At 41.1% G+C, this 25,032-nt stretch overlaps 1 protein-coding gene across 1 annotated transcript in view; it reads right to left on the bottom strand.

Annotated features, from left to right (window-relative positions):
• ATR (ATR serine/threonine kinase) overlaps positions 1 to 25,032 on the bottom strand; it is a 130,990-nt gene that overhangs the window by 39,571 nt on the left and 66,387 nt on the right. The window contains exons 25-35 of the mRNA XM_040349120.1: positions 22,254 to 22,374; positions 15,476 to 15,613; positions 14,065 to 14,266; positions 13,106 to 13,287; positions 11,596 to 11,760; positions 9,812 to 9,903; positions 8,126 to 8,217; positions 5,899 to 6,076; positions 4,669 to 4,845; positions 3,766 to 3,925; positions 823 to 987 (exon numbers count right to left, since the gene is read on the bottom strand). Of these exons, the coding sequence (XP_040205054.1) occupies positions 823 to 987; positions 3,766 to 3,925; positions 4,669 to 4,845; positions 5,899 to 6,076; positions 8,126 to 8,217; positions 9,812 to 9,903; positions 11,596 to 11,760; positions 13,106 to 13,287; positions 14,065 to 14,266; positions 15,476 to 15,613; positions 22,254 to 22,374 (1,672 nt within the window). The remainder of the gene's footprint in view (positions 1 to 822; positions 988 to 3,765; positions 3,926 to 4,668; positions 4,846 to 5,898; positions 6,077 to 8,125; positions 8,218 to 9,811; positions 9,904 to 11,595; positions 11,761 to 13,105; positions 13,288 to 14,064; positions 14,267 to 15,475; positions 15,614 to 22,253; positions 22,375 to 25,032) is intronic.

The following is a 25,032-nucleotide window of genomic DNA, read 5'->3' as shown; positions in this document are numbered from 1 at the left end:
GAGCAATCAATCACTGTTCATGGGCCCCAGGAACAGATTAAAGATCGAAGTTACAGGTGTATCTTTTGCAAGAGGAGCAGCACTGGGGAAATTACCGGTTATCCTTGATGCCTTACGGCAGGAAAATGAACACAGTGCAAACACAATACTCCACCCAGAGGATGATGTTAGTGCTCAGTCCCACAGTGTTGACACCTTCCACAGCACAGCTAGTGGGAATGGGGAATAATTGCACCTAGCAAAATTTAGGGAGCTCTTGGTGGTCTGATGGACCTACTCATTAAGTGATTTTTCAAGGACACAGCAAGTGCACAGGGAATGTCAATGGCTCTGAACCTGGAAAGTGCGCCACAGCTAATATTTACCAGGCTGGAAAGCACCTCACCTGGAACCTATTGCGCACAGGTCCCTTCCAGACTAGCCCTGCAACATCCAGTCCAGCAGGATCTGGATATGGTACAGTCCAAAAGGCCAGGCTGAGGACAACTGCAGGGTAGACATTCAGCTTCAGTGTACAGATGAGTCTTTACAGAAAAAAAAAAAAAAAAGAAGATCAGATTAAAGATTTGCTAGAGAAATTAAATTGGTCTTTACATCAGACTTCCATCCTCCTAGGACACCAACAAAAAAAAAGCCTGCATACTGGCAGTAAGAATGGTTATCCTGGGCTGACTTACAGTTGTTTGCCAGTGTCCAGTAGGTGGCAGAAAGGTTAAAAAGCGTACTGTGTCCCCCAATGGATGAGAAAGAAAACGGTCTACTAGATGCCAACATATGGCAAACAGACTAATAGCAGTACACAGGTATTTGTTTTGAACTTACTTTATATTTTTTCATCACAGCATTACTCTCAAAGTTAGCCGTCTCCTCCATGAATCGCCCCACAAGTAGCATTGCTCTCCCATGGATAAGCTGCTGTTCACTGCTGTCAGACTGAAACAACTCTGCTCCCTTCTGAAGAACAATGAGGGCCTGGTGCACATCACCCTGTCAAAAATGTGAAGCATGAGAAAAACATAAACGTTATGTCACATCCCAAACAAATATACAAGCGGAGCCTCGGATTGCGAATAATGCGGTTAACGAGCGTTTCGCAATACGAGCAATTTTTTAAATCAATTATAAATCCTGACTCAGTTTGCGAGTGTTGGCTAGAGGTGCGGGTGCGCTGGTGACACTTAAAGCCGTTCGGAAATACTCCGTTCCCGAGCCTTTCCGAGTGCAGCCGAACCGTCTACGAGTCTCTCCGGCACCCCCCCCCCCCACATCTGGCCACATGCGGTATTGCATGCCATAAAAGTCGATGTGGAACGAATTATCTTAATTTCCATTTACTTCTTTGGGGAAACTCGCTTTGATATGTGAGTGCTTTGGATTACAAGCATTCTCCTGGAACGGATTATGCTCGTAATTCAAGATTCCACTTGTACATGAATGCATGGTTTTTGACCTACCATGCCTGCTGTGGCGCTCAGAATACACAGCATGCAAGTACAGAGAAAGACAACTGTGTTCACAAGCACTAAATTAAACACAGTCAATTGTTCAATTTCTGAAGATAATCACAACCGAGGTACAAAACTTAAAATTATCCTGGAGAGCCGGGTTGGAAAAAAAAAAAGAAATATACCTTGTTTAAAAGTACACTTATCTTTTGCCATTTCTTGTCAATGCTACGATATAAAGGATACAAAAAAACAAAACAAAAAAACGTATGGACCCCACAACCACCTCCTCTTTACACCAACCTCTAGGTTCCTAAAAGATGTTCAGCTGCAAGTAAAGGTCCTGACATGCTTCATCCCTCTACCACTGGCCAGAAATAGTTTTGAGCCAATAGGAATCCACCTGACAAAAAACTGAATGCAGAGTAGTACATAGATGGCAGAAGAATGCCAGAACTTTGTAACTTAAAGTCGACCATACATGGATCAAAATTCGCTCAGTTCAGCAAGGACTGGGCAAGTTTTGATTCATCTGTAAGCAAGTCTGGTTGTACAGAAGTCAATCTACCAATCGACTTCTGTACAACTGTCCTGACGTTTTTTCTGATTGATCAGTGCCGCTGGCAGCACTGAACAGTGTGTATTGTGATGGTGGGGTAGTCTCCCTGCTGTCAGAATGCAAAAGCTAAGCGGGTATCCACATTGTGTGTGTAGATGCGGAATCAAATCATTTATTCATTCAACCACTGTGGAATTTAAGGGATTAATCCTCTGCACTGTGTAAAAAGGCACTTTGACACTATATGGACAGATCCTTCCCTCCTGCACTGTCTATCTTGGCAAGGCCCAGTGAGAGTAGCTATCCTGCACATGCTCAGTTTAGTCTCTATTGCTGGAGAGATCATTTCCTGTTTCAGTTAAACTGTTCATGTCACATGATATTGACATCACACATGTGGGTGTGTATACAGACTGTAGTGGAAATCTCCTCCTGCCTGAAAACTTAGCACTGGACAAACTGAGCAGTTTATCATGTGACCGTGGTATACAGAACAGCAAAAAAAGTTATACAGTGGTAGTATTTTAATGTAAAAATATGATTTATAAGCTGTGGGCACTGGGAGGAGGCTTGGCAGTAGGGCTGCAACTAACGATTATTTTAATAATCGATTAGTTGGCAGATTATTGTTTCGATTAATCGGATAATAGCCCTAAAAACAAAAATTAGCATTTTTACATTTTTTTTGTTGGGCCAATTTGTTGTTGGGCAGATTACAAAACACAAATTGCCGCAAAAACACATTACATGCTTTTTTGTAGCTTCTCCATTGAAGTATATTAAACCAAAAAAAACAAACTAGCACCGTTTTGCATTAAAAAGTCCTTGCCCTTTCCAAATACGCAGCAGCTGAAGAGGTGTGACCCCGGCCTGAGATGTTTAGTAACATAATGGGGTTAAAAAAACAAAAATAAGTACAAAGAGCAAATAATCTCTACTGAAAGGGGTTCATTTTTTTTACTGTGGGACAGTGAAAGTAATATTTACAGTAGCGATTTGCTTTTTTGTACTATAAAGGGCAATTTTTTTTTTTTTTTTAACCCCATTATGTTACTGGCCGATTAATCGATTATGAAAATTGAAATCGATTAATTTCATAATCGATAAGTTGTCGATTAATCGATTAGTTGTTTCGGCCCTAGTTGGCAGAGGAACTATTTTCATATTACTGGGTTTAGTAACACTTTAAGGTCTCTGCCTCAGTGATATGGTGGCAATTACAAAGTGCATCATTACCCCCCTCATACCAATGCAGAAATCTTTTTATCCTAGAGTTTAGGTTAAGTCAAGAAAACAGGAACATTTTATTAGCAAAGAAAAATAACCCCAATAGAGAAAGAAAACCGCCGCTCCAGACAAATGCACTTCATCGGTGAGTATGGTTCAAAACCCGATGGGTGCAGGCAATGCACAAAGCATAAATAAGAGGGAGGAGATGATGGACAGCCGCACTCCAATAAAGTGTAAAAAATGGTGCCTTTTATTCCAGTAAAACTAAAGCTACAACAGAAAAAAAAAACTGCAGAGCTCTGTTACCCCACTGTTTGCAGTTTTTTTTGCTGTTGTAGTTTTCGTTTTACTGGAATAAAAGGCACCATTTTTTACACTTTACTGGAGTGCGGCTGTCCATCATCTCCTCCCTCTGAAAAATAACCCTACTTTTGAATATGAATTCACACCTTTAAAACTGACAAACCCTTAAAAAACTGGTGATAATGCGGTTCATTTATAACAGAAAACATATGCCAAAAGTGCACTTACCTTTGACCAGTGCCATTTAGCACGCTCAACATTGAGTTCAGACAGCCTGGTCTCTCCAGCATTAAGAAGGGCATTGTATGCAGCCTGATGATGACCTGCTTTGCGTGCAACTCGGGCACTTTGGAGCCAACATTGCCCAACCATATCAGTGTAATGAGGCCTGAATAATACAAGACTGTTCTTTACTGTATGTTTGTTTTTTGTGTTAAAGGGTTATAACCAAAAATTAACAATCCTCAACAATTAAGGCTAAAGTATGGGCTAATCAAACATTTTCTAATACAAGAGGCATGTTTTTGTTTTTTGTTCAACCACCTGTCTAATATATATAGTCTTTAGAAAGTGCAGATCGTGTTAGATTTTCTCTTCCTGGTTAGCACTGCAGTGCAGCCTGGGCATACAGCCCAGACAGCTGATTGGAGGAAAGGCACACACCCCCTCTCCTTATAGGTTGAGACTTTCAGAACTGATCGTTGAATCATTCAGGGCTCTGATAATCTAATTATAGCATCCTCCCCAACACAAAACTCAGGCTGGTATTATCATATGTGATGGAGAACTTGTCAGGAGTTATCAGGCTGATAACAGAAGAACGGAGAAGGAGACAGCTAAGGGACATGGGGCTTTGATGAGAAATAACAAAACATGCCCAAAAAATATCAATAATAATTTGATTATATCAAAAGCATATATAACAAAATCTGGAATATGACTCCGATGCCAACACTCCAGTGAACATGAGGATATTATTCAAAGTGAAAACTCACAGGCACAAATGGCTGCCTGCACAGCAGCATATGCGCCTTTCAGCATAAATGAAAATTCCCCTGGAAGTGTTGCAGTGATTTACCAAAATAGCTTTTCAAATTTGTAACCTGCTTCATGAACTGTAGAAGAGCTTACCCTTTACTGACAGTTAGCAATGCTCTGCGTACTGCCAAAATGGGCTCCCTAGCCCTGTAGGAATTCTGTGTCATCTCCAGCCTTGCCTGCAGGTTGAGAAAATCTGCAGGTGAATCACCAAGAGATTTATCCAGTAACATCTTCACACTGTGCTCCAGCTCACAAAGCATGTGTAACCTTGGGGAGAAAAAGAAAGTACCAATTTTGCCACATTGTAGAATAAAACACGAGATTTGCAAAGCCACCCTGAGTCAGAGTAGAATTTACATATTTTCCAAAATGTATTAATTTATTTATGGTACTTAGACAGCACCGTCAATTTACACAGCGCTTTACATATACATTGTACCTTCACATCAGTCCCTACCCTTAAGGAGCTTACAATTTAACCCACATTCATACATATACTAGTGCCAAATTAGACAGAAACCAATTAACCTACCAGCATGTCTTTTAGAGGTTGGGAGGAAACCAGAGTACTTGGAGGAAACCCACGCAGGCACAGGGAGAACATGCAAACCCCAGGCAGATGGTGTTATGGTCAAGATTCAAACCAGCAACCCTTTTTGCTGCTAGGCGACAGTGCTAACCACTACACCACTGTGCTGCCCAATATGTGACGTACACAGGTGTCAGATCCCTGCCCTCCTCACTAACTTGTGACGAAGGACCGCCAACCTCACACCACGCTGTCACTTGTGTAACAATGCCACTCTCAGCTGCATCCAGCACAAAGATTTTCCAGCTTGCAGGACACAATCTAGGTGCCAGTAGCCTGAGAGCGATTGTCACTGGGCTAATTACGCAATTAACTCTTTAACTGCAACCACCCCTGTATTAAAAGGCCAAGCAGGGGAAGACTCGTAATTTTAGCAATACCAATTATGATTTTAGAATAAGTGTCTGTAACACACACTGCCACCACAGAAAGGTCTGCTCAGAGGCCTTACTCTAAAACAGTAGCACTCTTCAAGAGGCAGGTTTGTTTATAGTTTGCATTAAGAGCTTTAGAGACAAGGTTAACCCTTTTCAACATAAGGGTTTAATTTACCAAGTAATAAATAACTTTCACAGTATAGATTGTTATACCAAGTTAGGCATGCTGGGATTGCCAACTGTCACATTAAAACAACCGACAGGGCTTTTTTCCTCCACTTTCAGTGCCAGCATCAATGGTGACGAGAAAAAGTCAAGGAATTGTTGCCATTTCACAAAACTGTTTATGCATACCTCACAATGTACTCATATCCACGTTGGTAGGAGCCTCTCTCAAAGCTGGCAGCCGATAAAGGTACAATCTGCTCTGCTCGCACCACTTTCAGTGTGTCATAGAACCTGTCTCTTTCTTTCTTCTTAGAGGACAGAAGCAGCTGACCAAGTCTGATACTCCACGTCGTAGATTTCTTATCTGTTTAAGAGCATCTGCTGCATTATATATGTTAACACAAAATGCAATCTAACATTAACCAAACGTAATCACTACAATTCCAGGGAGTACCATAAGTTATTCACCAAGTTAAATACTTAAAGCGGATTTCCACCCTGAAAACGATTTTCACATTTCCCCAGTCCTTTATTAACCACTTCCCGACCGCCGCATGTAGATATACGTCGGCAGAATGGCACGGACAGGCACATCAACGTACCTGTACGTGCCTGCCTAGACATAGGTCGGGGGTCCGATTGGGACCCCCCCCCCGCTACATGCGGCGGTCGGATCCCCTCGGGGAGCGATCCGGGACGACGGCGCGGCTATTCGTTTATAGCCGTTCCGTCGCGATCGCTCCCCGGAGCTGAAGAACGGGGAGAGCCGTATGTAAACACGGCTTTCCCGTGCTTCACTGTGGCGGCGCATCGATCGTGTCATCCCCTTTATAGGGGAGACACAATCGATGACGTCAGTCCTACAGCCACACCCCCCTACTGTTGTAAACACACACTAGGTGAAGCCTAACACGTTCAGCGCCGCCTAGTGGTTAACTCCCAAACTGCAACTGTCATTTTCACAATAAAGAATGCAATTTAAATGCATTTTTTGCTGTGAAAATGACAATTGTCCCAAAAATGTGTCAAAATTGTCCGAAGTGTCCGCCATAATGTCGCAGTCACGAAAAAAATCGCTGATCGCCGCCATTAGTAGTAAAAAAAAATTTTTTTTATAAAAATGCAATAAAACTATCCCCTATTTTGTAAACGCTATAAATTTTGCGCAAACCAATCGATAAACGCTTATTGCGATTTTTTTTTACCAAAAATAGGTAGAAGAATACGTATCGGCCTAAACTGAGGAAAAAACAATTTTATATATGTTTTGGGGGATATTTATTACAGCAAAAAGTAAAAAATATTGCATTTTTTTCAAAATTGTCGCTCTATTTTTGTTTATAGCGCAAAAAATAAAAACCGCAGAGGTGATCAAATACCACCAAAAGAAAGCTCTATTTGTGGGGAAAAAAGGACGCCAATTTTGTTTGGGAGCCACGTCGCACGACCGCGCAATTGTCTGTTAAAGCGACGCAGTGCCGAATTGTAAAAACCCCTTGGGTCATTTAGCTGCATATTGGTCCGGTCCTTAAGTGGTTAATAATAAAAAATATTTGAGGTGAATTTTTTTTTAAAACTTACCAGAAGTGTCCTGTTGCTAAACGGTGGCTCCTAATCTGCCACTTCCGGCACCACGGCGCTCCGCATCACTTCCTCCCTATCCTATACTCCTGGAAAATGTGAGTCACTATTTCCCAGGAGTCAGTGGGCAGGACTGTGTGAAAAAATTGTGTTATTTCCTGACAGGAAATTGTGCGATTTAAGGTGGATCACATTGTACATGTGTTTTAAATTACATGGTTGACTACCTGTGAATGTCTGGTGAATGTTACATTTAAGCCTCGTACACACAATTGGATTTTACGATGGGAATTGTGTGATAACAGACTGTTGGCCTAAAATCCGACCATTTGTAAGCTCCATCAGACAACTGTTGTCCAACTTTCCGCCGAAAAATGTTGGATGGCAGGCTTATAAATTTTCTGTGGACAACGGTCTGTTTTTCCGAGCGTGTGTGTACACAAGTCTGTCAGACAAAAGTCCAAAGTACAAACACGCATGCTCGGAATCAAAGCTCAAACACGACATTAGCAGAAGGTGCCCAAAGGGTGGCGGTAAAGAGCTGAAATTTCACGTAGTACGTCACTACATTCGTATTTGTTGGCTGACAATTGTGTGCCATTTGTATGCAAGACAAATTCATAGCCAACGCCCTTCGGACAAAAGTCTGATGCTTTGTCTGCAGAAAATCCGATAGTGTATAGGAGGCTTTACTGTTTTATAAATATGCCCCTTAAGCCAGTTTTGGAAATTATCTGAATTCAGGAAATGCATATTGCATATTTTTTTTACACATACATTCTGGCTAAGAGAAATCATGGAGTCTGTTACATAATCACCATGTTTATTTTACCTGCAGACAAATATTCCTCCACTAGATCCCACTGTGAGAGCTTCCAAGCTGCCTCCACTCTGTAGGTGTTCAATTCTGCAGTCCATTCAGGCCTAAAAAACAGTAAATAAAAAATAAAAAAATAAAAAAGCAATTTTATTGATTTTCAAAATTTTTCAACAAAGAAAAAATCTTAGTACGTTAACTTACATGAGCAAAAGACAATGTATTTTTATTAAAGTGGAGTTCCAGGCTTTTTTTAATGTTTATTAAAAGTCAGCAGCTACAAAAAATGTAGCTGCTGGCTTTCAATAAACATGCTCTCACCTGCTCCACGGTCCAGCGACGCGCCGGCCGGAGCTCCTCTCCCCCTCTCTCCGGCCGGCGTCTTCATTCTTAGTGTGGGCACCCGGCCGTGACAGAGAGCGGCGCTGCTCACTGTGATTGGTCAGGCGATCACCTGGGACATGTCACGTGTCCCAGGCGATCGTCTACAGGGAGAGGCCGCTGTAGGCGATATGACGTATCGCCTAGGCGGTCCTTGGGCGGAAGGAGGAAGTGAGACAGGAAGTCCCACTCCTCCTGAAGCCCCCACAGCCCCCCTCAAAAAAATGACATGCCAAATGTGGCATGTAAGGGGGCGAGGAGTGGATTAAGCGGATGTTCCACTTTTGGGTGGAACTCCGCTTTAAATCTCAACGTGCATAACCCATAACCTTAACCCTAAGGCCCCATGCACACGAGACGCTGCTAAACTCGAGTTCAGAGGCATTTGGGCATTTTTTTCAACTGCCCCTGAACACATTTAATGTTATCCTATGTGTCCATGCACACAATCAAGTTTTTTGGCGTTTCAAAGCAGTTGGGTTTAGGGCCGTTTTTCCAAACCCAAAATTTTGGGTTCAGAAGCTTTCAGCTTTTGCGTTTTAGACGCAAATCGCGACAAAACGCTGCTAAACGCGGCAAAACACGGCACAAATAGTTTGATTCTGAGCTTGGGGAGGGTCTACAGTGTTTTGGGGATAAACGCTGACAGCCGCAAATCGCGTTAAAATGCCGCAAATCGCGGCAAAACGCTGCGCAATTCGCGGCAAAAACGGGAGTTTTAAATGCCGGTTTTTGCCTTTGAAAAGCAGAGATTAGAGGCGTTTGTAATAGCGTCTCGTGTGCATGGGGCCTAAGAGCCCTTTCACACTGATCCATTTTTGATCGGTTGTTCAGATAAAAAATAGCAGAGGAAAAATGCAGGAAAATGCATCTCGTTAAATCCTATGGAACCATTCACACTGGTCTATTGTATTTCAGTTCTCTTTTTAAAAGCCCTGTTTGCTGCATTTTTGATGTGGTAAATAAAAAGCAACAACGATACACCTCTCCACTGGAGTGGAAATGGAATGGAAACCAACACAATGTGCCTGTGGGAAGTGTTTTCTCCTGTCAATGGAAAGTACCAATTATCTACACTGTAGAACTTCCCAATTCACCATTTAAGAGATATTAACCCTGGATGCAGCAGGTGACACCACCTGCATGTGCTCTGAAGGTCCAGCATACCATGCCGAAGCCATGCGTGGGAGTGACATCATCGCGGCTCCGGCCACTTGTACAGCCAGAGCCTGCGAACTAGGCGTAACGACTGGGGAAAGATGGACATACATTACACAAAGTAATCCTTACATTTCTTCAACAAGGTACAATTATACTGACCTGCTGTTTAGCACTCCATTAACTTGAGTTATTACAGTAGAGAGCTGACCAAGGCCCAGCATAGATTTCACCACTCCATTATAGTGCACAATCTATAAAAAGAGAAGATGACAAAAAGATTCACATGGTACAGTCCTAATCTAAGGAAACCTGGCAGTGAACAAGTACAGAAGCTATCACAGCTAACATATGAAAATGTCATGATGTTCCAAATCTCTCAACATTTTGAGTCACTGATCTCGAAGAGATCTGCAGACTTTCTAACTTCACTGACTTTATCTGAAAGTTTTTTGTAGGTAAAAAGACTAATTTATTAAAGCCAGAGAAAGCAAAGCAACTTAAAGTGATTGTAAATTGTATTTGTTTTTAACAAGCATTTCCTACTTACCTGCTCTGTACAATGGTTTTGCACAGAGTAGCCCGATCTTCTGGGGTCTCCCGTAGGTGCTCTGAGGTCCTCCTCTTCTCTGTATGCCACCATAAGAAGCCGATTCCTATGGTGGTACATGTGCGGGCTCGATCCTGACCTTGCTCGGTGTGTCCATTGACACACAATAGCTCCTGCTGCTCTCATTAAGTCCAGTGAAGAGGAAGAAAGTAGCACAGCTGCTCTCAAGCACAGAACTGGATTGAGATCAGGCTCAGGCAAGTATTTGGGGGTGCTTGGCTGAAAATAGAAGGCTTTTTACCTTAATGCAAAAGATGCATTAAGGTAAAAAAAAAAACTTTAATCTTTACAACCACTACAGGCTGGCCATACACTGATTAAAATGGAGCTGGTTCAGCAGGGGCCAGACGAATTCCATATAGTGTGTGGCCATCACTGCTTGACAGATTTTAATCATTTGATTGACAGCAGCTATAGCCGCTGATCAGTGTATTCTGACAGCAGCGGGTTCCACTGTTAGGATACAATGTCCTGGCAATCTCACTTCTGTAAATGAAGGAATATGTAAAAGTGATAGTAAGGGCCTTGTGTAGAATAAATATCCCCTTAGCATGCGCACTGTGGTTTCAATGGATGGCATGCCGTCCATTCAGAGAGCCGTTTCACAGCTGTGACTCCCAACGCACATATGCAAAAGTGATGGCATCGCAATTAGGCAAATGGCCGCAGCCTGCAAACCCAGAAGGAAGACCAGGTGAAGATGGAAGCCCTGTCAGCGGTGACAGCACCACTGCAGGGCTTCGTTTTTTAGGCAAGTCTTTCATAATGTGCTAGTATGGGATACATACTAACAAGAACATTATGCTCTTAATTTGCAATAAGATTGTTTTCTTTTTTTTGCGGTTTACTATCCCTTTCATTTTTTTATAATTTTTTAATTTTCATTCAGCAAACATGATGAAAAAAAAAAAACTGTCTATTGACAACTTTAGCAGGTCAGATATATGCACTTTCCATTTTCCTGTTGGTGAAGAAAGCTTGGTCATTACCTTATGTTGACAGGGAATCTACAAGTGATCTGGCAGATCTGCATTTATTCCAAGGACAATAAACCTCTAAGGACACCAAAAATTGTCGCTCTATTTTTGTTTATAGTGCAAAAAATTAAAACCGCAGAGGTGTTCAAATACCACCAAAAGAAAGCTCTGTTTGTGGGAAAAAAAGGACGGCAATTTTGTTTGGGAGCCACGTCGCACGACCGCGCAATTGTCAGTTAAAGCGATGCAGTGCGGAATTCGCAAAAAGGGGCAAGGTCCTTAACCTGCATAATGGTCCGGGTCTTAAGTGGTTAAAATGTGGGAAACATTGCTCTGTTTGACAAGTGGACTGGAATTACCTCTTCTGGTTTCAGTTGAATCGCTCGGTCATAGCAGGCTGTGGCATCTCTCAGCAAACCAATACTTTCATGCTCCAATATCTGTTCTTTCAGAGTTGCCGCTCTCTTACGAATGGCACTGACCCCAGCCACGCCATCAGGTTCATGCATAGCAGCATACAGTTTCTTATGAGGGGGGAAAAAAAAATATGCCACAGATATTCAGTGCATTACTAAATTGTAAAAAAATAAAAACATTTCATAAAGCCTTGATGTTCACTTTAGATTACTGTAAATATAATCACAGATTTTAGGTTTTCTATTTTAGAGCCACTGATGCAGACTCCACCTTGTGACAAACAATGCTATTGTACGACACTATGACAAAATGCATTGCTAGATATTTGCAAATATGTAAAAGTAGCAGTTCAGCCTAAAATTAACTGTTTGTTTTGTATGTTTGACCACTGACAAATACATGATCAGTCTATAATTTTAACGGTCAGTATATTTTAACAGTGAGTCAAAATAAAATAACCTGCAGAGCCCGCAAGGTCCCCCTACTCAAGAAAGCACATGTACAGACCCGTCTGAAGTTTGCTAATGAACATTTGAATGATTCAGAGCAGAACTGGGTGAAAGAGTTGTGGTCAGATGAAACAAAAATCAAGCTCTTTGACATCAACTCAACTGCCCGTGTTTGGAGGAGGTGGCATGCGGCCTATGACCCCAAGAACACCATCCCCACCTAGAAACATGGAGTTGGAAACATTATGCTTTGGGGGTGTTTTTCTGCTAAGGGGACAGGACAACTTCACTGCATAAAAGGGATGATGGACGGAGCCATGTACTGTCAAATCTTGATGTGAACCTCCCTCCCTCAGCCAGGGCATTGAAAATGGGTCATGGATGGGTACTCCAGCATGACCAAAAACACATGGCCAAGGCAACAAAGTAGTGGCTCAAGAAGAAACACATTAAGACCTGGAGTGACCTAGCCAGTCTCCAGACCTTAATCCCATGGAAAATATGTGGAAGGAGCTGAAGGTTCAAGTTAGCAAACGTCAGCCTTGAAACCTTAATGACTTGGAGAGGACCTACAAAGAGGAGTGGGACAAAATCCCTCCTGAGATGTGTGCAAACCTGGTGACCAACTACAAGAAACGCCTGACCCATGTGTGATCGACAAGGGTTTTTTCCACAAGTACTAAGTCATGTTTTGCGAAGTGTTCAAATACTCATTTCACTCATTAAAATGCAAATCAATTTATAACTTTGTTTTTCTGAATATTTGTGTTGTTATTCTGTCACTGGTAAAAAAAAAACTACCATTAAAATTATAGACTGATCATTTCTTTGTTAGTGGGCAAACGTACAAAATCAGCAGGGAATCAAATACTTTTTTCCCTCACTGTATACACACACACACACACACGTCAGCGTGGGACCGGACCAAAATGGCTGAAAAAAAAAATAAAAAATAAATAAAGTGCCAAGCAGTAGGTTTTCTTAGCAGTGAACATTTTCTCACCTGCAAAAATCCAAGGTGCTCCTGGATTCCTTGTTTTTTTTCCACGATAAATGATTCGAAGTGCATAACAGCTCTGGTGTATGCTTTGGAACGGAATGAAGCCACAGCCAAAGTATCTTGCGGTATAAGCTCTAAGAATTTTGTCACATTTTGGTACTGTACACTGTCCTCCTGGGAGACAACTAATGAAACAACATAGAAAAAAATGTTTTGATACGCAATACAAAAAAATAAATACATAAAATATCTTGCTATGCATCTGCCAACAGAGCTACCCAAGAAAAAAAAAAAGGCCTAGGTTCTCATATCATCTGGATTTTCCAAATTTTTAATTACTGGTGCCATGGTCTGTTCACCCCTACCCCCAGCCAGAGTCTTTGCAAGTGATCAAATAAGTTTGTACCAGTCATCTCTCCCTGCACGAGTATAAATAGAAAATATTATCCTCTAGATATTTATTCTTTAGGGGATCCAACATCCAATAAAGACACTGCTCTCCATAATGGCAATTTAAGCTACAGCAGTGGATACTAATGTAAAATAAACATTTCTTTTCTCCATTGAAAGCCTGGTAGCTCTTATCAGATACAGAAACTTTTCACACAAAAAAAATAAAAATAAACAAAATAAACTAAAGGTATCCGATTATTTACAGGTACTGGCGGGAGCATCATCAGTGGAAGCATTCAAGGAGCTAAATGTAGGTAGAATTTACAGAAGTAAAAACACATTACAAAACAAATTGTGGTTAAAACTAATTAGAGTATATTTTGCAGTCTCTTTTCACTTGTTCTATTAAAGATAGGTGGAAAAATGTTTCAAGCATTTGATTCAAGGTCCACTTTAATATTAACAACTGTACAACAAAAACTGAGAAATAAATTAAAAATGAAGACGGTATTAAATATAGTATTAAAATGATAGTACCAGTTATTTTCCCTGTTATTTCTAACACTAACCCTTAACTTCTCCGCGACCTCCCGATTTAGGACCGGTTTCAGCCTGAAGCGACTGAAATTTTTCCCTTGACCACTGAGTCAGGTGATCCAGCATCGAAAACACTGTCTGGGTGCTGAGCTGACTGAGATCAGAGGCATTGTCCTGTAATCGCCGGGCCCCTGCATCTTCATGTTTCAACACTGCCATAATCTCAGCATGAATCTGAAAAACATTGTACAACATATCTTCAGTAAATGGAAAAATGTGAATTTCACAATCACATAAATAGAAACATAGTAATGGTCAATTCAATTCACTTATTTGTCCATTCACCCAACATTTGAGCAAATTGGACCCTACAATTGTTTGCTCTAGTTTTGAACTTTTTCATGCCATGTACAGAACATACTATGATGATATACTGTATGCCGTCAAGAAAAAAGTATGCCTTTTGTTCTAGCATCATATGCCTGCCTCTGCTTTCTTCCAACATGTCCATCACCGTTTGAAGGGAGATAAAAAAAAAAAAGAGTGCAGAAGCTTTTAAATGTTGATCTGCTGTTGGTCCTAAATCCCTTACGAAGCAATATGCTCCAACAGGGGAAAACTTTCTTTCTGATTCCTAAAGGAAATCAGGCAAGACCATGGATCAACGTTCTGCAATGTTATGTTTTTCAAATATTAATAGGCAGTTATATTTATGCACTTAGAAACACATCCAGCCCTTCCAGTCTGCTAGAATCACTTTCTACATTTTTAAAGCTCTTAAAGCAAGATTTCAACTCTAAAAATAAAAAATTGCTAGGAGGTAGGAATCTCCAACTTTTGTGCACATTGTAGGCCACATGCACAGAGCAGCGTAGACTATCATTTCATTTCTGACATCGGTAAGATGACAGGAATCAGTCATGTGCCTGGGGCAATCTAACTCCTGTGGTGCACATATGCAGAAGTTACATCATCAGCGGCTGCTCAATAAATGCGGAGGGATGACTGGAAACCTAGAGGTAGCAGCAGCAGAGATTGTGGCAGTGAGGGACAGAGCAGGGAGCATAGCCTGCATCACACAACCCTGGGGAAGTGTACACTTGTAAGGTAAGTGTGCAATAACGTGCAAGCCAAGCATGCAGCGCAATATATCAAAAGGCCACACAACACATCCCACAATAAATTAGAGAGGTCTTTCCTAGCGCTTAGGCGCAGTTCTTGAACTGTATTTGGCGCTTTGCAAATAATAAAATCAAAATAAAATCTTTTGTGGTAATCTTAAAGTGAACAACTTTTCACTGAATTTACTAAATAGACCTATTATGTATTTAATTTTATTTATTTTTATGTATTAACTCATCCTAATCCCCTCTTCTGAATAGCATTCCAATACATATAAAAAAAAAACAATAAAACTCCTGAAGAATATTAAAACTGTATTACCTCTTGGTAATCTTCTTTGGTACATCCCAGCAATGCATAAACCAAAATATGTGGTAAAAGATATATGGTCACTTTGAAGTCGTGTTTCATCATGATACTGCAGCAGCTGAAGACCTTCCTAGCAAGCTCATGACTGACCTGTAGGTCACAATTTAAAAAAAAAAGTAAACCAAGTGATGAACAATAAAAAAAAACAGGATCAGGATACACATCATACTGGCTTCAGGTTCATAGTAGCTTCAAACCAGCTTTGTAATACAAGCCGCAAAAGTTAGACTGCAAGATAATATATTTAAAGATATACACAATGGGGGTTATCCACAAAGCCGCGGCGCAGCGTAACTTTTCGGATTTAAGTTACTCCGCCGCAAAATTCCCAAGTTAGGTGCCGATCCACAAAGCACTTACCTGGAATTTTGCGGCGCTGTAACTTAAATCCCTCCGGCGCAAGGCGTTCCTATTCAAATGGGCGAGTCCCATTTAAATTAGGCGCGCTCCCGCGCCGGACGTACTGCGCATGCTCCGTCGGGTAAATTACCCGACGTGCATTGCGCTAACCGACGTCGCTCCGACGTCATTTGCTTAGACGTTAACGTAAATGGCGTCCAGCGCCATTCACGGACGTCTTACGCAAACGACGTAGAATTTAAAATTCGACGCGGGAACGACGGCCATACTTAACATGGCTTAAGACAACTAGGGCTTAGCCCTAGTTTTACGCGGCGGAACTCGACGTAAACGACGTAGATTTAGAGCGACGGGCCCGTCGGAGCGTTCGTGGATCGCCGTAACTGGTCATTTGCATATTCTACGCCGGCCGCAATGGCCTCGCCACCTAGCGGCCGGCCTAGAATTGCATCCTTAAGATCCGACAGTGTAATTCAATTACACATGTCGGATCTTCGTCCTAACTATGGGAAACTGAGTCTGTGGATCAGTTCCATAGTTAGGACCAGGGATACGACGGAGTAACAGCAGTTACTCCGCCGTATCTCTTTTGAGGATCTGGCCCAATATTCCCTTGTCCAAACTTGGCTCCAAGTTAAAACCCAATTTAATTTTTAAATAAAAAGCAGCTAGATACACTAAATAATATAAAATATACAGTAAATATAAAACTTCTAAAACCATAAAGGTCCAAAGTTCAAATAAAAATCTACCAGACACAGTAAATATGGTAGAAAAAGTACGACCACAGCAGAATGAATTAATACAAATTGCACCGCCTCAACCCCAGATCAGAGAACCGGCTAATACATACGCAGTCGGAGATGCGAGCTATGGCACACCAACACGATTCTCTACACCAGTTAAGAGGGGCCGTGGAAAAACAAGAGGCCCAAACCCTAGAGGGAATCAGGGCCAAGTGCAACAAAATGGACCTTACCAGGTACCAACATACAATAAATTCCAACCATTACAGACATACCAACAAAATTATTATGAAAATGCTCCCCCACAGCGTCCTTTTTTAGGGAGAGGAGGAGGAGGAGCACCGAGGAGAGGGAGAGGCTATCCACCTCGCAGGGGGAAACCCCAGTATTACCCTGCACCCCAATTCAGAGATCAGAACCCACGAGAACTACCACCATTGAACCAATGGGAGAGAGAACAGGTGCCCCAGCCAAGGCACGAGGTACTAGAGGATGTAGAGCCGGAAGGAAGACTCAACAAAAGAAGAAGAAATCAGGAATAGGGGGGATCTTTAATTTAAGCCCGGTAGAGTTGACACATAAAGAAATCAATATTCTTAATCTAGGCTTAAAATGTGGAATGAAAAGGCCTGTAAATAAATTTGACGTTTTCATAGACGTGCATAAATATATTCGCAAGTTGAATATAAAAAAATATTTTGCGGGGAACAGCATGTGTACAAATGATAAACCAACGCTAACAAATGGTATACAGAACAGTGGTTTGAAAAACAAATCTCTCTTTAATCCGCTGAACAACCCGAATCACCAAATAGAGGTTTTTAAAAGTCTAGTACTGCGCGACTTAGATGAATTGAAGCCTGCAAAAAATGTGAATTTTAAACATATAAAAGAAGGGATTGATAAACTCGAAGAGAGGAATGATATTATTATCAGACCGGCGGACAAAGGGGGAGGTGTGGTAATTCTCACCAAAGAATTTTACCACAACCAGATCACAGAAATGCTAGCAGAAAAAGACACATATGCAACATTAAAACAGGACCCAACAACGGCGTATACAGGACAACTAGAAACAGTGATCAACATTGGCTCTAGATCAGGAGTACTAACTCCAAAAGAACGTAAATACCTGATACCTGCGAGTAGCAAAGTCCCAACGATATACACTTTGCCAAAAATCCATAAGGACCCCATGAATCCTCCAGCTAGGCCAATAGTGAATAGCATTGATTCAATTTCGTCACGATTAGGACAATATTTGGATACCTTCTTACAGAAAAGCGTTAAAACCACTAAGTCATACCTTAAAGACACCAAAGATCTTTTAATTTGTCTCCAAGATCTAGTCTTTACTACTGACCAACCTATCATACTAGTAACAGCAGATGTGGCGTCTCTCTATTCAGTAATACAGCATGACGATGCGATTTTAGCCCTAAATTGGGCACTAAGTGGTAGAGAAGATCTGCCACATAATCAGAAGGTATTCTTAGGACATGCATTGAACTTTTGCTTATCACATAATTACTTCTGGTATGATAGTAAATTTTATTCACAGAAAAGAGGCGTTGCGATGGGAGCCAGATTTGCTCCCAGCATCGCCAACCTTTTTATGGCCGAATGGGAGGATAAGGTGATTTTTAACAATCAAAGATCAGAGCTTCTATTTTATAAACGTTTTATCGATGACATATTTTTTATTTGGACTGGCCCCCAAAGTTCTCTGGAAGAATTTTTAATTGTTTTAAATAACAATGAAAATAATATTAAATTATCATCGGAATTTAGTGAAACAGAAATACATTTTTTGGACGTCACAATATATCGCCAGAATACGAAACTACAAACGAAAGTCTACTTCAAGCCAACCGATAGGAATAGTTATTTGCCCATTTCCAGCGGTCATCATCCTTCATGGATTCGAAATATTCCCAAAGGACAAATTATGCGAGTAAGAAGGAATTGCTCTGAAGATTCCAATTTCCTGATACAATCAAAGACTCTGACAGATAGGTTTGAAGCCAGAGGATATAAACCGATAGTGATGGAAAAATTGGTTGAAGATATATTGGCTATACCAAGGGATAAGTGTTTACAACCAAAACCTATTTCTGAAACTAGTATTACAAATAGTAAAGAATGGGGGTTTATATCACAGTATCATATGCAATATAAAGAAGTAGAGGCGATATTTAATAAACATTGGCATGTCTTAAAGTTGGATAAGAAAATAGGGAATGCTCTTCCCCAAAACCCTCAATTTATCTACCGGAAATCAACCAACCATGGAGACCGGATAGTTAAAAAGGTTCTGGATCCCCCTGCTAAACCAAAATCCTTTTGGGACCAGAATGGCTTCTTTGCCTGCAAAAGATGTAAAGCATGTCAGTCCATATCAAGACCATTAAGGGGAATAGATAGATTCCTGTCTCCATCTAATAACCAGGAATTTAAAATAGAACAATTTATGACCTGCAATACAGACTATGTGGTGTATGCTTTAAAATGCCCATGTGACCTCCTTTATATTGGTCGCACCAAAAGAAAGCTGAAAGTACGTATCTTAGAACACATTAACAATATTCGGTCAGGCTATAAGGACCATAATGTGTCATGGCATTTTAAGCTTAAACACAAGCAAGATCCCTCTGGGCTTCAATTTTGGGGTGTGGAGCACCTCGAAAAAAATTGGAGAGGCTCACATAGGGTACGTGAATTGTCCAAACGGGAAACTCGTTGGATTTTTTCTACTGATGTTTTAGCGCCCAAAGGCCTCAATATAGAATTGGACATTAATTGTTTTATTAGTAACGCTTAATAAGTTTTCTCAGGCTCAGGTTTATTTTATTGATTTTATATATTTTATATACAATATATATAATATTTATTATTTTCTGATTTTATAATGCATGCTCATGCATGGTCCTTCATTTATACACCATTTTAAGTATACTTTTTAGTCATGTGCGTTGATTGTAACTCTCATGGTGTATTTTATCCTTTCTTAAATGGTGTTATTCTTTCTCTTTTTTAACAATATGATATATTTTAAATAATGTCATCATATTTTATAAGTTGATTTTATCATCATATCTTGAAACGTTGCTGTGTATAAATATACCCACGGTATTATAACCAAGATGGTGTTAGATGTAAATTCATTAGGTTGAGAGTACCGTTATGCTTTATCAATATTAAGGTATATCCTTGAAAATGTGGGTTGTATAAATGTTTTAGCCCCTCAACTGTATGATTTATAGAATTAAGCGAGTGCGCGCATGCACGGCGTGATGCGCTCACGTGGCCCGTTCCGACCAATGGGCGAGGAGATGCCCTTCACTTGTTGATGCTACTCTTCCGCCCTGGGTTGGCTCCGGTCGCGTAGGGCGCATGTGCGACATGACGCGCGCACGTGATTGGAGTTGGCCAGTAAGAGAGGAGACACGCTCCACTTGCTGGTCAAACCACTCCTCCTCCCAGGCTGCAGGTACGGATCGCGTGTGCGCATGTGCAACATGACACGCACACGTGACCGTTAAAGAGCCAATGAGAGCAGAGATGCGCTCCACGGGGGGATACTAATACTGGGTCATGGATTAGCCTAGTCACGCCCTCAGAAGAAGTCAATTAAGGACGAAACGTCAGGGCGTGACGCTAATCCAATGACCTAACACTGTGTACAGCCTTTTTTGGAACCAGGAACAGGAGAAAAAAAGTCTGCTCTTAGCACACTGCGCTGTCCGGCCAGAAAGACTCACAGGCACAGTACTGGCATCTATTTGTTATCTATGCTTGTCATTATTATATTTATGGTACGCTGAATGTATTAAGGGATGTGTTTGGGGCTCAATAAAACTTACATTTATTTAAAACAATATCACACTATTTGAGTTCCCTCTGTTTCCATGTGATGGCGATTTGATTGAACATAAACACATTGGCTGGTGGAGAGTGCAACATCCAGGAGATACAGAGAGACATATGCTCAAGGCTTTACTTTTACTTACTTGTGGTGAGTGCATCCCCTTAAGGGGTTTATCCCCTCACGTGGTGAACGCCCCCTTTGGTGAAGGAAGCACTAATTGAAGATTTTCTCTGCCTATCTATCAGCACTATCATCTGATTTCCTATATATTATGGACATATAGAAGTGTTTCAGACGCTGGTCTGGGAATAGCGCTGCTACAGTGTTTTATTTGAACTTTGGACCTTTATGGTTTTAGAAGTTTTATATTTACTGTATATTTTATATTGTTTTCCAGTTTTAAGCAGCAGCTTTTATCTTGTTTGTTTATCTGAATACCTGTGCCCAATATTACCTCAGTTTGCATCTTAAGCGCAGAGCAGGGCTGTAATTTAGAAGGAAGGGCGACATCAGCTATTTTGAGCAGATACACTAAATACTGTGTTGAATGGGGCGGGCTTCGCTAGGAGTCCACCTATTGAGCGGGGACTCTGACCTCTGAGCAGGCAGATGGGCAAAAAATATCCCAGATGGGAAGAGAAAGAAGGGGCTACCTAAGTGAAAGAGGCGCAGGGCACTATATACAGGTTAAATACTTTATTGTATACAAATCATTTAAAAACATAATGAGATTTCCATTGTTATAAATGGGGGGGCATGCACACATTTATTCAGCTTGTCTGTTAGAACAGACCAAATTGTTCAACAGCATGAAGGAACTATGTACAACATGTAACATTACACAGAGCGTCTGGACACCACGTGGATTAGGACATGCTGAATCCACTTGGCTCAGGTCGTTATCTTTAAGAAATGCTGTAGTATATGTGGAGCAAACATCTACCAGCCCCCTGGAGGCTCGAGCCTAGAGGAATGGAGGCGAAGGGGGGGGGGGGGGGGGTGTTAGTGAGCCTGGGTATATATATATATATATATATATATATATATATATATATATATATATATATATATATATATATATATACACACACATACACACACACACACACACACACATGGCACTGGCAATAGGATCTATGATCCAAATGGAGCACCACAGTCTATGGTGGTACCTCCAGGGTGTAGCAGAATGCAGTGGCTTCCAACAGGATATATGCTGTTTGGCTGCTATGCCCTCTGTGCATGGGTAGACTGGCTTAGAGGCTTGGCTCGTGACTGGTGCACTACTACCATATGGGGAGCAATACGTCACACTGTTAGTGAATACATTAACACCCCTGTGGGTTGCTCAGTCCGTGTCCTGTTCAGTGTATTTCATCATACAGCGAGATGGGCTGTCCGTTTATCCCTGTGGAGCTGAATATCAGCCAGTGGATTGCTGCTGGCATTTCCTATATTTGCCATAGATAGGGGCTTAAACAGACCGCCTGTCTTTTTTTTACCATTGGCCATAGATCAGATCCATGGGAAATGGATCCATATCCATCTCATTTTCGCGGATAGGATCACATGTCCTTAGACACCCTCCGCTCCATAGAGGGCAATGGATGGTCCTTACACATAAGCTTGTCACTAACCCCTATACTTTATAATTTTAATTCACTTACCAAGTTCAATAAAACCAAGGCATACAAGACTCATAAGCACAGCCATCATAGAAAAAAATATACCAACACACAGTTCAACTCTAGCTTACCTTTGTTATCAAGTATCCAGCCCAGGATGCAGACCAGTCTGCAAAGTTGTCACCCAGCTTGCTTAGGTAAATTGGTTTCTTTATTTTAGTCCAGTTTATTGCTTTACGGGAACGCTTGTACCTAATGGAAAAAATAGGAATTTTGACTTGCTAGTCTGTTTCTTTGATTACAGTACAGGGCATAGGATCTTTAGTCTTTAATAAATACAGAGGGATCATCTTGGGGGGGAAAAAAAACTCCCCAGGAAGAGGTGAGCTTTTCATCACCGAAGAACACTAGCTGAAGCTAGGAATTTGGAGCCTTTATATATAGGGGGATAAAGACTTTGTCCTTCCTAAGGAGGGGGGGGGGGGTTTGGACTTTAAATGAAAATGCATGGAAGTATACGTCTCCATCCCTAATTCAATAGGCAAAACAAAACAAGTTGGGACTTTAAATGAGACATGTACAGTATAGATAAGGAATGAGTCAATTGTAAAAACAAATTGTTATCTGGACAGTAGATGACATAACATGATACTGTATTTAATTACATAAATTTGTGAACATACAAATAACGTATTGCAGATCATGTTCATAGAGAAAGATCATAACATCATAGCACATTGCATAGTGTGGCATGGGACATTGACCTCCATGTTCTATAATAACTTGGGAAACAGAGTGGTAAAATAAAATCCAAATTAATAAAATACATTAGACTGTCTATGTGGAACAAGATGCATCCAGAAATGCATTTTGTGGATTAACCTTTTGCTGACCGCGGTATAGACAAAAGACGTCTACAGCGAGGTCGAGTTGTTCTGGGAGGACGTCCCTGGGACGTCCTCCCAGAATCCTCCTCTCGCGCGCCCCCATGTGATGACGCCGGTTCCTCCCTCTCCTCTCATTACCGATCGGTACAGTGTGAGAGGAGAGGGGGGAGAGCGGGTGGCAGCAGCACTGTGGGCTGGATCTGTGACAAATGCAGTCACAGATCCAGCCATCCATCCCTGCGCAATACTCTGCAGTACCCTGCAATACTCTGCACAATACTCTGCAATACCCTGCACAATACCCCGCACAATACCCCGCACAATACCCCGCACAATACCCCGCACGATACTCTGCAATACCCCGCACAATACTCTGCAATACCCCGCACAATACTCTGCAAAACTCCAATACCTTGCCAATACTCCAATACCTTGCCAATACTCCAATACCTTGCCAATACTCCAATACCTTGCCAATACTCCAATACCTTGCCAATACTCCAATACCTTGCCAATACTCCAATACCTTGCCAATACTCCAATACCTTGCCAATACTCCGAAATACTCACCACTCACCGCTACGATCGAAGCCAGGATATTTTTTTTTTATTTCAGGCTTCCCAGCCTAGAGGTGAGATGTGGGGTCTTATTGACCCCATATCTCACTGTAAAGAGAACCTGTCATGCTATATTCCTATTACAAGGGATGTTTACATTCCTTATAATAGGAATAAAAGTGACAAAAAAAATATTTTTGGGAAAAAAAGTGTCAAACTAAAAAAAATAAAGTAAAATGAACAATAAAATATATATATTTTTTTTTTAAAGCGCCCCTGTCCCTGTGTGCTCGCACACAGAAGCGAACGCACACGTAGTCCCGCCCACATATGAAACCGGTGTTCAAGCTACACATTTGAGGTATCGCTGCGAATGTTAGAGCGAGAGCAATCATCTTGGCCCTAGACCTCCTCTGTAACTAAAAACATGTAACTAATAAAAATAATTAAAACATAACCTATGGGGATTTTTAGTAGCAAAGTTTGGCGCCATTTCACGAGCGTGTGCAATTTTGAAGGGTGACATGTTGGGTATCTATTGACTCGGCGTAACTTCATCTTTCATATCAAGCAAAAACATTGGGCTAACTTTACTGTTTTGTGCTTTTTTTTAAGCACAAAACAGTTATTTTTTTTAAAAACACGTGTTTAAAAAATTGCTGCGAAAATACCGTGCAAGATAAAAAGTTGTAATGGCCGCCATTGTATTCTCTAGGGTCTTTGCTAAAGAAGCATATATAATGTTTTGGGTTTCTATGTAATTTTTTAGCAAATAAATGATGATTTTTACATGTAGAAGAGAAATGTCAGAATTGGTCTGGGTGCTCCAGAACGCCTGATGGTGCTCCCTGCATGTTGGGCCTCTGTATATGGCCACACTGTGTAAAAGTCGCACACATGTGGTATCGCCATACTCGGGAGGAATAGCAGAATGTGTTTTGGGGTGTAATTTGTGGTATGCATATGCTGTGTGTGAGAAATAACCTGCTAATGTGACAGAAACAAGAATTATTTTTTTATTTTTACAGAATTTTCAGTCTTTTTTCTTTTATAGCACAAAAAATAAAAAACCCAGAGGTGATCAAATACCACCAAAATAAAGCTCTATTTATGTGGAAAAAAAGGACAGAAATTTCATTTGGGTACAATGTTGTATGACTGAGTAATTGTCATTCAAATTGTGAGAGCACCGAAAGCTGAAAATTGGTCTGGTTAGGAAGGGGGTTTAAGTGCCCAGTGGTCAAGTGGTTAAACCACTTCCTCAGGGGCGGGTGCATCCACATTTGCAAACGGATATAAGTAAACCAATATGGTATGATGTATACTCATATAATGAGATAAAATAGTTTGTAAGGGAGGGGAGACACCAATCCCTTAATATACTCGCATATGAGCGACATCTGGAACCTGTGAAGCTAGAATCACAAATGTATGTAATAAATATGGTATCATGTTGTGTCATCTA

This window comes from Rana temporaria, chromosome 4, assembly GCF_905171775.1.
Source record: "Rana temporaria chromosome 4, aRanTem1.1, whole genome shotgun sequence".
NCBI classification, from domain to species: Eukaryota; Metazoa; Chordata; class Amphibia; order Anura; family Ranidae; genus Rana; species Rana temporaria.
This window is presented reverse-complemented; position numbering and strand designations above follow the sequence as displayed.